At 39.4% G+C, this 14505-nt stretch overlaps 1 protein-coding gene across 3 annotated transcripts; it reads right to left on the bottom strand.

Annotated features, from left to right (window-relative positions):
• Positions 1-259: 259 nt before the first annotated feature.
• LOC111074478 (neuropeptide-like 1) lies at positions 260-11442 on the bottom strand. Of its 3 annotated transcripts, none has more exons than XM_022367272.2 (5): positions 11098-11442; positions 5293-5412; positions 4457-5144; positions 3997-4217; positions 260-1647 (listed from the first exon to the last, which is right to left on the bottom strand). In XM_022367272.2, the coding sequence occupies exons 1-5, from the start codon at positions 11167-11169 to the stop codon at positions 1297-1299; spliced, it is 1452 nt and encodes a 483-aa protein (XP_022222964.2). In that variant the 5' UTR covers positions 11170-11442; the 3' UTR covers positions 260-1296. The 3 variants fall into 3 exon arrangements, with proteins under 3 accessions (XP_022222964.2, XP_022222966.1, XP_022222965.2); XM_022367273.2 differs by having other exon boundaries at positions 1581-1647; positions 3991-4217; XM_022367274.2 differs by lacking the exon at positions 3997-4217 and having other exon boundaries at positions 1504-1647.
• Positions 11443-14505: the final 3063 nt, after the last annotated feature.

Raw genomic sequence — 14505 nt, 5'->3', positions numbered from 1 at the left:
GCATATATATTAAAATATATTTTTAATAAATTAAATAGAAGTGAACTTTCAAATGAATATAAAAATTATATAAATTGAATTTTCAATGGATTGGACTTTATGCATACATATGAGAAGTTATGGAAGTTTCAAAACACCTACCCATGCACGGATGATTACCAAATTGATAGTTCCTTTTTTTTGAGCCGTGTACACCTCCCATTGAGATACGACACAATTCTGGCTCAGTAGTGTAGGATCAAACCAGTAATATGTATATAATTTTATTAGATTAATATTTCATATATGTGTGTATACATATTGTGTATGTAACTTTGATATTTTAATAGTATTCGAACTTCAACAGTGAGTTCTTGTAGCTTTTCTTTTTTTTCAAGAGCGAACTCTGCTTCCTTGGGTATTTTAAATACCTATAGTATAAGCGAAGTAAATAGTACATGATAGTAAATACTGTTTTTCTAACCTTCTGCAAAGTGAATGTTATGAGTTGATAAGCAAACCATTATGTTAAATATTGACAACATCAGACTTATAATTACGCATAGTGAATATGTTTATTTATTATTTCAAGGACCTTAACAAATAATTCAAATTCTTTAAGTTGAATGAAATACTCAAAATATTTGAAATAGATCAATATTTTATTGTCAATACTTTATTTATTGTCTGAAGTACATATGTTTATTATTTAACGGGTATATTGATATAAGTATGTAAGATATTCACCGAAGTTTTATTGTCTTTAAGCAGTTGTCACATATACATACATATATAATCGTATTAGTCACACTTAGCACACTATAGCATTGGATTACAAGGGAATCGTTATTGTCATATACATATAAAATACTGACGGTGGAGAGAGAAATTCTAAAAGAATACTGCTAAGGGTTATCAGTATATTTCCGTTCGAGTGGAGTTCACCAAGTTTTAGTTCGATTGAGACACTAGCACTTCCTGCTAAGGTACGACATTGGCACTAATTTAGTATTTATCTTCAAGTGTATAAATCATATATGGCGATATGATTTGCATTGATATTAAACGTTCTTTCGCTTTGCACTGATATCAGTTACTTCAGTTTTGTAGATATTATTCATCATATATCGACACAGATACAACGTACTGAATGGGGCACTAACAACCACACGTCGGTGTATGTAGTTGTGTGTGCTTGCCAAGTAAGTCAATTCATTTTGGGGGAGCTACATTAATTTTTTATGAGTTTAAAGTTCCATTAATAGTATTATTGTAGTCTGTATAGCATAATTTGTATATAGAGTATATTGTCGATATTTAGTATTCATAATTGTCCATGTTGCGTCGAAATTCGCGTCGATGCAGTGCTGTAATACGCGGCGGAGTACCCCAAGAGTGGAAGGGAGGATACACAGGAGCACCAGAGCGGGAAAGTGGACGCTTTGGGCTCCTCGCTGATCCCGTGGGCAGCGAGTTGCTGGAGATGCTTCGCATGTGGGCAGGGAAGGCGCTGGGTGACTCGCCCTCGGTATCCTCATATAGTTTAGGCAATCGACCGCGTATGCCAGCACCGCTCCAATTCATCGTCGGTTGGTTGGGTAGGAAACAGCGTTTACAAACGGCTGCGATGGGTTGACGCAGTCGCTCGTGTTGGGGGTAGTACGCGACCTGAATGGGGCGAAGATTTAAATTAGTCTTATCCCATAAAGCACCAAACCGAACGGCTATAACAGGTTTACAGATATACATCAAATAATAGTGCACTAAGTGACTCGATGTGAAAGTTGTAGATATATAAAAATCTCATACAAGCTTCACTACAAGAATAAGGGCACCTAGAACGCGTTTTCATCTAATTAAAACGACAAAGTAAACAACAGAAACTTTAATGTTAGAGTCAAACATGCCAATTAGCCGTAGCATGCCAATACAGAGAACAGATTAATCTAAATTATTGAATAATAATATGTAAAAACTAAACAGCTGTAAGGGAATTTATATACAAATGAAAACTTATCAACATGAATACCAAAAAAAGCGTTGGAGGCACTGGCGCTACCGTTGGTGTTTAATTTTCACAAATTTATATGAAAATGCTTAAATTTGCAACGTCCAAGATTATTGCTTTTTTTAGATATCGATAGATCGATAAAAATTGTATTTCATATATTCGAAAACAATAAGCCAACAGTTTCGGATTCGTAGCATATTTTTGGGTGTAAATGTCAAAACTTTTGCTATGTTATGTTCCATTTATTGCCGTTTTCCTTCTGGCGCCAGAGAAGTAGTTCCAGAAATTAAATCAATTTAGCAACTGCTGGATTGGATTGGAAAAATTTTAAGATTTATTCTAATTGGCGACTCTGAAATTAGAACCTATAGCTCTGGAAGATTTTTTTTTGTTACCTCTACAGTTTCGCCTTTGACTTAAAATAAAATTGCATGTTCGATTCGCTTGTAGAAATTAGTATTAGTTGATGACTGAAGGTCTAAGTAAAAATTTAAAAACTAAAATTAAAAATTTAAAAATAAAAAGTTTTTTCTTTGAATTTTAATGTGTTCAATTTTTATATGTTAAAATAGATAAATTGGTTTGTCTTAAAATGTTTCTGGACATTTTTTTTGCACAGAAAATGTCCAGAAATTAGAACTTTGGAACTGTGGTTCTAGTTTCCAAACTTCGAATGTATTATTTAATAATCGAACATTTTTATGAACAACAGAAATATATTTATTTCAAAAAAATCAAATTTCATTAAAATCGCATAAAACAAACTTTATTATATCATAGATATCGATAATAATATTTTTAAATCCTTCATTACCATTTTGGAACAGAAAATATAATCGAAACCATGGGGCCGGACCACAAAATCAAGAATATATTTGCTAACTATGGTGCATATACATACATACATGTATACATATGTATGTAAAATCTGGACTTCATCCCTGACATACATATGTACGTATCGTATATACATATGTACATGCAATGTACTACCAAAGACTATACAATAACAAGATTCTCAATGAGCGACCAGAAAACCGGTTCTATGGCGGGGCTTATCGCTACTCTTCATAGACAGAGGCGATTTTCGGCGATGCTTCGTCTGCGCATGCATGTGCATGACTTTCGCACAGTGGGGCCTTTGCCTATATCAGCTGGCTAAATTAATAAGCGAACAAGAGTTCAATTAACTTTTTCACACTTTTACAATTTTCATTTTTGAGTGCTACATATATGTCTCCTAAAATAAAATTACATACATATATTCAAAATTATATTTTGAAGGGTGAAATATGTATGTATGTATGTATGTATGTTCCTCATTCAGCATCTTGGTGTTGTACAGTCTTGGGGTACTACATAGATTTTCAGCCGCCAAATTTCAAAATTTTTTATGAAAATACTAAACCAGTGATATATTAAAGTTCCATTTTCATTGCACCAACAAGGACAGCATTAAAGCGCTTAATACCCTGGCCTTGTGAAATTGAAAACTTTTCAGAAAAGTTAGCTGCCAAAATTAAGCAGGATGAAGAGTAATCCAACTGCCAGACAATGTGACGGAAATTAGCCGATTATCCTCAACACCAAATGATACCGTAACAAGGACAACAGACGAAGAAAATGGAAAACATAGCATAAAGGCATTTGTCACAAGTGGCAGGAAATGGAATTTCCGAGAAAAAGTTATAATGCAAGCGGAAATGTGTTATTTTCAACTTCGACAGTAAATCTATAAGCTACAACGTCTACTAGGCGATGTCTATCATGCTCAATACAAAATCACAACACATTCACTACCAGTAGCCAAGCGAAAGGACACAGGTGAAAGTTCTCTGGCAGGAAAGTGCTATAAACTCCTCGTCAGACATAATATAACCTGATTCCAGCTCATTCCAATTACCAAAAACATTAAAATGCAGTCACATTCATGACAAGAAAATTAATTATACAAAAATAAAATACACTTAAGGACCACACATCGAACCATCGCCATTTACTCATACAAATTGCCTGGCGTCACGTCCTGATCGACTAAAGCGCCCGCCCCCGACTCCAGTGGGACTGCGAAGGTATCGGTAGCTGGGCAGAAAGCCCGAGCGGTACACGGCGCCAATGTGTCGCTTCTGCGGCGATGTCAACGGCTCATTCCCTGGCTCCGTGTCCTGCTCCTGTTCAGCATCATTGCCATGCTCAATGCCGAACAACTCGGGATCCTTGGAAGTGTCTTTTATGGAATAATATATATAAACGTATATACAAAAACTGTGCTCGAATAAGGTGCCAGATAGCAGCTAGCTACGGTGCAGAGTGCTGATTGCATTAACAAAAATTCGAGAAATCAAAGGAATCCCCCGGCTATCCGAGGTCGATATTTTCTTGCAGGTATGTCACGGATACATCTGCTGGTTAGGCTGAATAAAAAAATAAAAGACTTAGGCCTACTCCACACAACCGAGCACTTACCTAGGAAACGTTTCTCGGCCCGACGGTAATCGTTCCAATCGAGATCAGCGTACCCAGCATAACTTGGATACCACCAATAACTCTGCATAGGATCGGTATATTCGGGGGCAGCAGCACCGGGCAGAAGCATCTCCTCGTCCTCGCGTTTTTGTTGCATACCATGCACCGGCGATGACTTTAGAGCACCCAAGTTCCGTTTCTCAGCTCCTGAGCGTTGATTGTGATGCTGCTGCGAGTTGTAGCGAGCGACAGCAGCCACATTCCGCTTGGGCTGCTCCCGGTGAGTACTTGGAGCACTCTGAAGACGCGCCATGGTAGCCAGGTTGCGTTTGCCATTAGGCATGGGGAGCTGAAAGTCGCGAGCCAGGGTTCCAACATTTCGCTTGCCATAGGTCATTAAACCACCAGCCCTGGCCAAAGTACCAATGTAACGCTTCTGCTCGCTCGGCTCACCAGAATCCGCGTCACCATAATCCTCGCCAGGCTCCGCCGTGGGTAGCTGTCCGTTCTTGGCCAAGGTGGCCAGACTTCTCTTCGGGGCATTAAGAAGACCTTGCGCAGCCAAGGCAGCAACTGAACGCTTGTCCTCCTCCATATAGTCCGAGTATTCACCCAGGGGTTGCTCCTCTCCCACGGCCAGCTGGCGCTCACGGAGCAAGTTCTTCAGCTGATTACGTAAGGCGGAGGACTACAGAGGAAGAAGGAATGTGAAATGTGGAATGGTGAAAAGTAATTTAAACTCAAAGCTTCTGCAGATGTTGCTCTGCACTGGCGTCGCGTAAATAAATCCATTCACGTCAAAGGTAAATACAAACAAGTTGGGGAAGGTGACTTACGTGTAGCTGATAGTCGGGACTGGGGTTCATCAATTGATTTATTATGGACTCCATCTCACAAGGCGACACATTTGCAACATCATCAGTGGCACTCACGGCAAACGAGCGCGGCTGAAAGGCCTAAAGAGTAAGAACAGAAATTATGAAACAATGGCAACTTTAACATTTAAATAAAATAATTCGCATTATAGATTTCTTCAGGAAACTTTAGCCTACGATCCTTTAAAGTAGTCCATTACCTAGTGTGCTCTTTACCCCTTAATCGCCGCAGTTATTTACGCTTAATCGACTTTGAAATGTGTGGAGGCTTCGCTCATTGTCTTCTCGATTTCAATTCAATGAACTTGAGCGTCGGAAAACACTCAAAAGACCTTAGTGGTAAGGGTAAGATGTTGCTCAGATGATGCCTACATTGATGCACATCTAGAAAGAAAGTGTCAAAAAAAAAAAAAGTAATAACCTGAACCTGCAGAACACAAAGTTTGTATGCCTCTGTGAGTGCGCTTGTGAGTGTACCCAAGCATTGTGATTATCTAAGCCAAACTCATAACATTTTACTTTGAAAGTACACAAGACAAGCATAGACAAGTCGAAACAGTTTGTTGGTCAAATGGTCGTTCAAGTGAAAGGATAACTCCCAGTTCCCTGGAGCTAACTCATGGATATCTTAAAAGTACGAGTATGTGTGTGTTTATGCACATGTGGGTGTCTGCCGCTCAGATTGTGAGCCAATAGTGAACCAAGAGACAATGATTCCGTACTTAATAGCTGGACCGTCGGAGAGAATGGAAGGCGGAAGTGGATCCATGCTCAACAGAAGGCAGGCGCACAGGATGTGTTCTAGGATGTGCTCGCTGGCGGCGCCAGGGTTCGTAAATCACAAGGAGAAATTGACAACCCAACCACTCGAATGCGCATTCGTGCGTGTGTGCTTGTGTGTTATACTCTTGGTCCCGCACCCGAAGCTGTTGCTGTTATTATTTGGGCGACTGTGTGAGGCCAGAGCTCATGTCTTATTAGCACTCGAAGTAATGCCCCAAAGGTGTTTGTTAAGTCAACTGCAACTGATATAATTCGGATATATTTACTATATATTTTGGTAGCTTAAAGTGGTCCCCGATTTTCAGAAAATTATTTCAAGCAACAAATAGATTGGTCACGCACAGGCAATTAAAGTGTTTATTCATGAATTCCGTCCATAAATATTCTTTTGAATATCCATAATTCGCAGAACGACAAAGCGAAAATTTTGGTATTTATTTTGGCCTTTGGGTCGTGCATGGGACTGAATAGGGAGCGAGGCTTTAAGAGTTCTATGTCTCTATGCAACTGCGTGGCTCGCATTTCCTAAACAAACGAACAAAAACGCTAAATGTCGAGCGGTATACACTGCGTAGCAGTGTGGCAGTCTTGTGCTGCCTTGCCAAGGTCCCTATTCATGGGAGGACAAATGAAAAGCAACACTGGGGTAGAAACCATTTTCCGTTGACAAAGTTTCCCACCTTATTTCTCTAATTTTGCAAACATTTTCTAGGTTGCAAAGATAACTAAATATTCTGAATTCGCGTTACTGCATTAATGTTAAATTTTTGTTTTGAAGTTGTAAGCTTAGGAGCGTATCAGATCTCTCTTAGCTGGGTAATCCAAATTACCTTTCGCTTGCAATTAAAACACTCTCTACTCTCATTCAGCATCAACTCAACTTTACTGGTAGTTTTATATCTGCGTTTGACAGCAAAACACTGCCTGGGCTGATTGTGCGATAATATTTAATTAATTTATCTGCACGGTCGCAATAAAAAAGGATTTGTATCGTAAATGAGCACGGCGAATGTCCTTACATCTGCGAATCTGGGTTGCGTGAATGAAAATCCAATTAAACTTCATGGAGAACAAAGAGGAGAAAATCAATACGCAAATAAAACAAAAACTTCATTAGCCTGCTCAATACGCTCAGTAAGAGGAAAGCCGGCAGGACATGGCCAATAAACGATATGTCAAACAATTGATTCGTACCCAAATTGCTCGTTTAATAGGGCATAAGAACATGCACGAACTGCAATGGCCAGAGGAAAAGTTGCGAAAGTGTGAGCTTGGGATAGCCAAGAGAATCGTGTTGACATTTCATCGTCCTGGCCACCGCCCTTAATGATGCTCAACATAGAGCCTAAGGGATTGCGGACTTCCCAGTCTCCAATTTCCCGTTTTTCCCAGCAGCAATGGTTATCTGTTTTTCTCCTGTCGGAGCTGTTGCTTGTTGAGCCGCTTATACGGCCGCAAGCAAATTTTATTATCGCAGAAGGCCGTACATGCCTCGTCCAGCCAGCCTCCCCCATGTCCGCTTTCCTTGGAAACTTAATGACGCAGTATGTAGCTGATTTCGTTTAGCTTTTATTTTGCTTATATAAATACTGTGTGCAATATTAAAACTTAAGTGCTCTGACCTTCCCAAGAATACCGAGTGTCTGAGGTGCGTTGGAGGGGACTTAAATCCTTCATACCGTTGATGGAATTTTGATGGAAAAAAGATGAGTTGAGAAAAGGTTTGAATTTCCAAGCTATGTATTCTACAAGAATATTTTGAACACTGAAGGTTAAAAAGAGGAGGCTCCTGCTGTTCAATTTTCCTTTTTAGTAATGGGCCGGAAACGCCATTTTATATTTTTAATTTTAATTTACGATTAAAATATTATGGCTAATAGTTTTATTTTTGTTCCTTTTTATTACTGCCTAGTAACTTCCGTTTTTCGTCCCTGCATTTATTTTCACTATTACTGGAATTTGGTGAAAAAAGCATTCATCCAACAATCTCTGACTCGCCCACGCTAATAGAATTCCATCCTTAACTGTAGTTGCCTGTGAATGCCATGAAACCCACATGACTCCGGTTATTCGGCTTAAATAAGCATGAAAAAGCTGAAACAATCCATATGCGGTGCGTCCGTCTGCCTGACTATGCTTCTGTGGCCGAGGCAGTAATTACTGACACCCAAGCAGCCATTGGCAATGGGTCCATAAATATATAGTGCATGTCGAGGGTGCGGGCATCGGCGACCTTTATATGGATTATGGATGTAACCCAGATTGAATTGATAGGCCAGGACAACTATTTGATGGAAAACAAAAAACAATAATCAATAAAGTTTTCCATTGGGGAGTGGTATATAAAGTTAACCAAGTGCCAATAAGCCTGAAACTCAAACAAGATGGAGGAAAGAGTCTTGAAAACGATAGTGTAAATACGAATATGTTTACAATACTTACATGGTCGTGGCCTATCGGCAAGCAACAGCACACCCACGATTCTTGAAATTTGTAACGCGTAACTTAAAGCTATCTCAAGGACCTATTGTGAACACTTCCTTTCAAACCCCTACAGGTTTTTACTCTCGAATATTTTCTGAAACGCAAAAGCAAAAAATGATTTTTCAGCTTTGGCAATAGATAACGCGCAGCGCAATGGGAAGTGAGGTAATAGACCAGACCAGCTCCCGGCAATACCCAACCACCCAATGCTTTTTCTCCCGTGGGTGTGGTACAATTTATAACCATTGTGCTCCATTGAATCCATTTAACTTTCTGGCATTTTAATGAAAATGTTAACTGACAACTGGCGCGACAATGGCAACATGAGACGATATTGATATCTTGTCACACTGCGAGCTCGTTTTCCACAGATTCCTCCACCGGCATTTGAACATATATGTTCAAATACATGTGCAGTACTATAAGCACATATTTGCATTACATTTTCCTGCCTTCGATTATTGGAAGTATGCTTGACACAATGTGATATTTCCACAAAGTATGTATCTTTATTCTTTTTTTTATTAGAAAAGTGCAAAGTCAGCTGAGGAATCACATAAAATGTCAAGCAAAGGAAAATATTTTTCAAATGATTTAGCTTACTAAAAAACTAAAAACGGGATGAGAAGCTTCCTAAATAAACATTAACATTTTCGGTCATGTCTGACCCAAGTTGATTATTCCATTTGAATTAAATACATTTTTGTCTGTATTTTTACTTTGAAAAAAGTTTTTAGCATTGCCAATAGCCATTATTTGTAGATTGGCTCTTTGATGGCCATTCTATAGTATAATTTTGCTGAAACAAGATTAAAACTGAGCGATTAAATTGAAGATTGATTTAGGACAAGAACTGGCAATGATACCAGTGTGTATGTATTCCAATTAGCCAATACTCATCAGACACGCGCTGAAAAGTGCGTGTTTCTTGCATTTTTCCGCTTTCAACATTTCGTATAAGCGATTTTCTTTGAATGCTGTTGTGCATCAGTTTTAATTGCTATCGATTCGGTGCACATGACTCGCTGCATGCAGCATTAATCGATGTCTGTTCTAATTATATCACTTTGTGTCACAGAACCGCAATCGCAATTGACGTTGAAGGGTGATGCGTCATAGATCGTACACTGTGGCTCGCATTCTGAAATTAGGAAGCTCTCACGCAACAATACGACTCCCTCTTGCATCCGTATCAACTTCCCCTGCATTTGCTAACTGTCACTGTCAATCCCGCTTTGGTGCATTGTCATTAAAATATGAATGAAATGTATGTCTGTATTCATTTAATATTGAATGAAACCGCATCAGTCGCTGATGAACTGACTTATTCAGGCTAATAGTAATTAATCAATACGAAATTTGGTGTTTAAAATAATCATCTACATTACAGCTCGAGCTAAATTCCTCTATTTTTGTCACTTTCTCCAAAAATATTCCTGTCTATCCCAAAAGCACTTAAGAGAAACCAACACTAAAAACAGTTTCGTCAATGGTTTACAAAATATGTGAAATATTTTTGACCCTTTCTATTAAACTGCAAACAAAATTCCATTTGTGAGGTCGACCAAAAGTCTTATGCAGGAGAATAACAATTTGTCAGTGCAGTTTTTGGTTTTACAGTCAGGCTTCCAGATATGACGAACAGCTATCAAGGACCAGGGCATGAAGAGTCTGGGAAGGGAGCAAGGCACACAAATGTTGAAAAATGTCGGCAAATGTCGGCAACGATGGAAAATTCCACATATACAGCAATAAAAGAAAAATAATGAATAACTGTAAAGTTGAGCTTTTGGACCGCAAATGTCAACCCACCGCGCAAGTGGTCAGCATGACGTTGTTGCAACCGCAATGGCAACTGTTGCAGAAGACAAATGCCAAAGAATGCCGCCCATTGCTCGAACAGGGCGTGGCTTTGGCAAATATAAATTACTACAAAGTGACGGTGCCTTGAAAAATGAAGTCCAGTTTGGTCCTCTTCTTGGCTCTGTGTACGTGAGCAGCTGCTGACAATTTCGTATTTTCTGAAAATCTAATTAATGGTAAGTGGACACTTTCTTTTTTAATGGTTAGGAACGGAGAGTTCATGTTCTCAAAGGATGATTTCTTGAGCAATTACAAAACTAAGCTGCACTATTAGATTGAGTATATTTTTAATGGGTATTGGCAAACATTCTTTTGTAGCCTAATCATTTAAAATATAAAGTAGCTAATTATATAAGTCCCTTAGCTAGCAACGCTTTATTATATCCTATTTTCAATTTCCAACCAATTCGACCATGCTAGGACGACCAGCAGAGCGAGATACGAGTATACAAACGGGAAAAAAGCAATTTCACAGAATCGCATACCACACCAAACACACGTCAACACATAAAAAGATATATTTAGGAGACGGCAAGCAGGCAGAGGAAGTAGCGACGGTCCATGAAACACAAAGACCGAATGCTGCTGATACGAGTAAAAATTTGAAAATTGAAAATATAATCCCCCAGGACTTACGGCATTGAGCAGCATTGAGAGCAACAGCATCAGCCATTTGCTGCTGTGTGCAGTTTTGTGCACCGTCTGCATTGTGTATGGGCTCCTCCAAAAAGAGTCAACTGCTCTAAGTCTCTGTTAATTGGTTTTCGTGCCTTCTATCAACGCGACGCCTCGCGACGCAAACTACCGTAGAGATGGAACACGGACTCACTCACGAATCAAATTACGAATCACTCGAATATAAAGGTATACAGCACTCAGTACCTCAGGACATTTATTCAAACTTGTGGAAACAATAACGGACAACGCGTGGCTTTCCAGTATCTCAGCTTCTGTCTTAGACACGTTCGCAACGGAGTCGTTCGCTCGACTGCTTTCCACTTGCCAGGACAATCGACTTTTTATACCCGAGCCGAGCTGCTCCACGGATAAGCTACTCCTCTCTCGGGCAGTTTCTCTCTCGGGAGCTTTTGAATCTTGGCGGGGCTCGGATAACAGCCGTCAACTGTTGCTGGTAGCGGGCGGCGTACTTTCAGGCGATGGTGTCCTTTTTTGTGGAGCGCTTATGTAGGTAATGACGTCATAGCAGGCTGCAAGACAAATGTTACTTGTTAACAGGCCAATTGTATTGAGGCCAAGCGCGCAGCACAGTGGACACGATTGAGCTTTCCCGCATGAATCCAAATATGAGACTTATTTAGACTACCATTCATTCCTTTCGACTTATTTCTTTCCACTTTTGCCCACTGTTCAGCGTTTCGCTTCACTCTCTTAGGGACCAATCAAAGAGAGTACAATTTCAACTCTCTTGCGGAATTTCTCATATGTCTGCGCTCTCGGAGGTACCGTTATTCGTTAGTCACACCATCGCCATCTAAGCAGCTGTCCAGAGCACTTGCGCAACGCTGGGCACTCAATTAAAAGCGAAGCCGAGATAAAAATTCGAGCGCACTGGACCACGGGGGTCGGGAGAACGCAGGGCCATATACTGGTAACCATTTGGGCGCATCATAAACTTGCAAAGTTTTTGAAATATGTGACACATAAAGTATGGGACAGGGACAGAAAGGCAGAAAGCAGGAAAATACTTTTCAATTATAGTTCCTTCGGCTTATCACTTGGCATCTCATATTTCTGTGATTGTTCTTTGATGGAACTTTCCGTCTGAAAATGTACTTGTAGATAAAACTAGATTTTCGTCTTTTAATTATATTTTATTCTTGGATGTTTAAAAACATTCATACAATCATGCAATAGGTATATGAATAATTAAGTATAGTACCTACATTTATGGTCTTTGACTTTTCTCTTAATTATTGTAGGGCTAGAGTTCGTGTGGCTTAATTTTCAGTTTGATTATCGCTTATCAATGGGCTGGCAATACATTCATCAATCACATTTAATATATATAACTTTACTTCTTGCCGCAAATATCATCTATTACACACATATGTCTAGAAAGGACATGTAACCTTTCTATTATTAAATGTAAATACGCACATAGATCGTTATCTTTTTTAGAATTGCTCCCTAAGCATGTGTACACTTCTACACAGAAAAAAAGCGATGTGTGTGGTTATTGGTTTATTATTGGTTTTGGGAGTTATGTTGACAAGAAACCTTCCAAAACCAATAAATATTCATACAGCCTGGAGCTGGAACCATATCTGACAGACACCACACCCACCTCTATAGGTCCACGGGCAACAGTACGGGTATAGGCGCTGAATTTATGCAACTGACGAATATGAAATATAAATTATAAGCGTAAACATGTAAAACGTAACTGCCGCCGCCGCATAAACAGCTCTAGAGATGACTCTAGGCCAAAACCATTGGCAGCCGTGTTCAGAGTGGCGCAAAGTGCACTTATGGTCATATGTGCGTACGTCAGTGGAGTTATGTTGTGCTGCTGGTTTGGTTATGTTCACGCCTGAATGCAACAGACTCGGAGGCGGGAGAAGGCAGATTGCACGCCGATACAGCCGACTGGCAAAGAGCTGTCGGGAAAATCCACTCAGACCAGAAAACTAGAATCGAAAAAGGGTTGCATTGCAGCCTGCGGTCACGGGCGGCTTTTGTTTCAGGCAAGCCAAGCATAAAATTTGGTCAGCAGACCAGAGCAACAGGATGTGCTAAAAGGCTCGCGTTAACCTTAGCCCTCTCCCCGAATCAGCACAAACTAAATATGTACATGCATTATTTACGCTGCAGCGGTAAGCCTTATTAAGTAAACATCCAACCACAATATGATAACGAAGTTACAGCTAGATATTTTTTCTGTTAATCAATAATTTAACAGGCCATACAATTTTTCAGTCCATATAATACACCAAAACTGTATATTCTTACCGAAAAATTTAACGTGAACATCATAAATGCCAGTGGACCTATGTTTATAATACAGCAGCAAATGGATTTTTGATTTGGCTTTGACGCCCCCAAACGGAAGAAAGAACAATACAGAAGTTCAATTGCCCTGACATCCAAACTGGAAGCCGTTCACAGGCCAAGCGGTCGCCATGTGGTCACGCTTTAAAAATATCACACACATAACAAGAATATCATCGGGGTTTCAATGCAAAATCCACTTTTCTGTTTAGGTTTTTGTGAAACCCGCTTTAGGGGCCTTGTGTGTAGTGTAGAGCGATACTGGCACCAGCAAAGCAGAACCAACGAACGAATAAATTTATGTGTAATAAAGTATCTGGTAGCTCACAGCCGCTCAACTCAACGTGCTTTTCATTATAATCGAGCCCAGCAGACTGCATGGCTTTCAAATATGCTAATTAGTTATTTAAATTTAAATGGACAAGGGGTACAAACGAAAATCGAAATAACATACAAAATCATGGCCAACTGGCTGGTAATTATAAGTGTTAATTTTAAGTAGTCTGAGAACGGTCTACTCTTCAGTTGGCAAAATCTGGTGACTTCAGTGTAAGTTTTTGGGCCTTTTGCGGGCTTGGTCGTTATTTTTATTCGGCTCCACAAATGGTCAATTGTCTAACTGTCAAAGTCTTTCTGTAAATGGTTTTCGCCGTGACAATAAATAGATGGGCGCAGGTGTTGCTCGAAGTGACTGTAATTGGGCAGTAAAGGCGAGTCTAATGGGATTGTGCCCTGCATATATGATAGGATTATTCAGAATCTATTTAAAAAGTATTTATAAACCCGACTGAGGTGTTTGTTTGATTGTAAATTTTTCATTAGATTGAACGTAGAAAATATTGAAAATAGCAATATGTAAAATAGTATAAAGTACTGTCTTATTTAGAAAATATTGTTTTGTTTTTCGCTTCAGTTGCGGTTTAATTTGTATCCAAGAAATGGTTTCGTTGCTTTATTTCGAATGGTATACAAAGGAGTTACACCTATTCAAATCAATCTGGCAGATCTTGCTTAATTTGTGCAAACGATGCGTTC

This window comes from Drosophila obscura, unplaced genomic scaffold (genome assembly GCF_018151105.1).
Source record: "Drosophila obscura isolate BZ-5 IFL unplaced genomic scaffold, ASM1815110v1 contig_151, whole genome shotgun sequence".
NCBI classification, from domain to species: Eukaryota; Metazoa; Arthropoda; class Insecta; order Diptera; family Drosophilidae; genus Drosophila; species Drosophila obscura.
The sequence above is the reverse complement of the archived record's forward strand: the minus strand, read 5'-3'. Positions and strand labels throughout refer to the sequence as shown.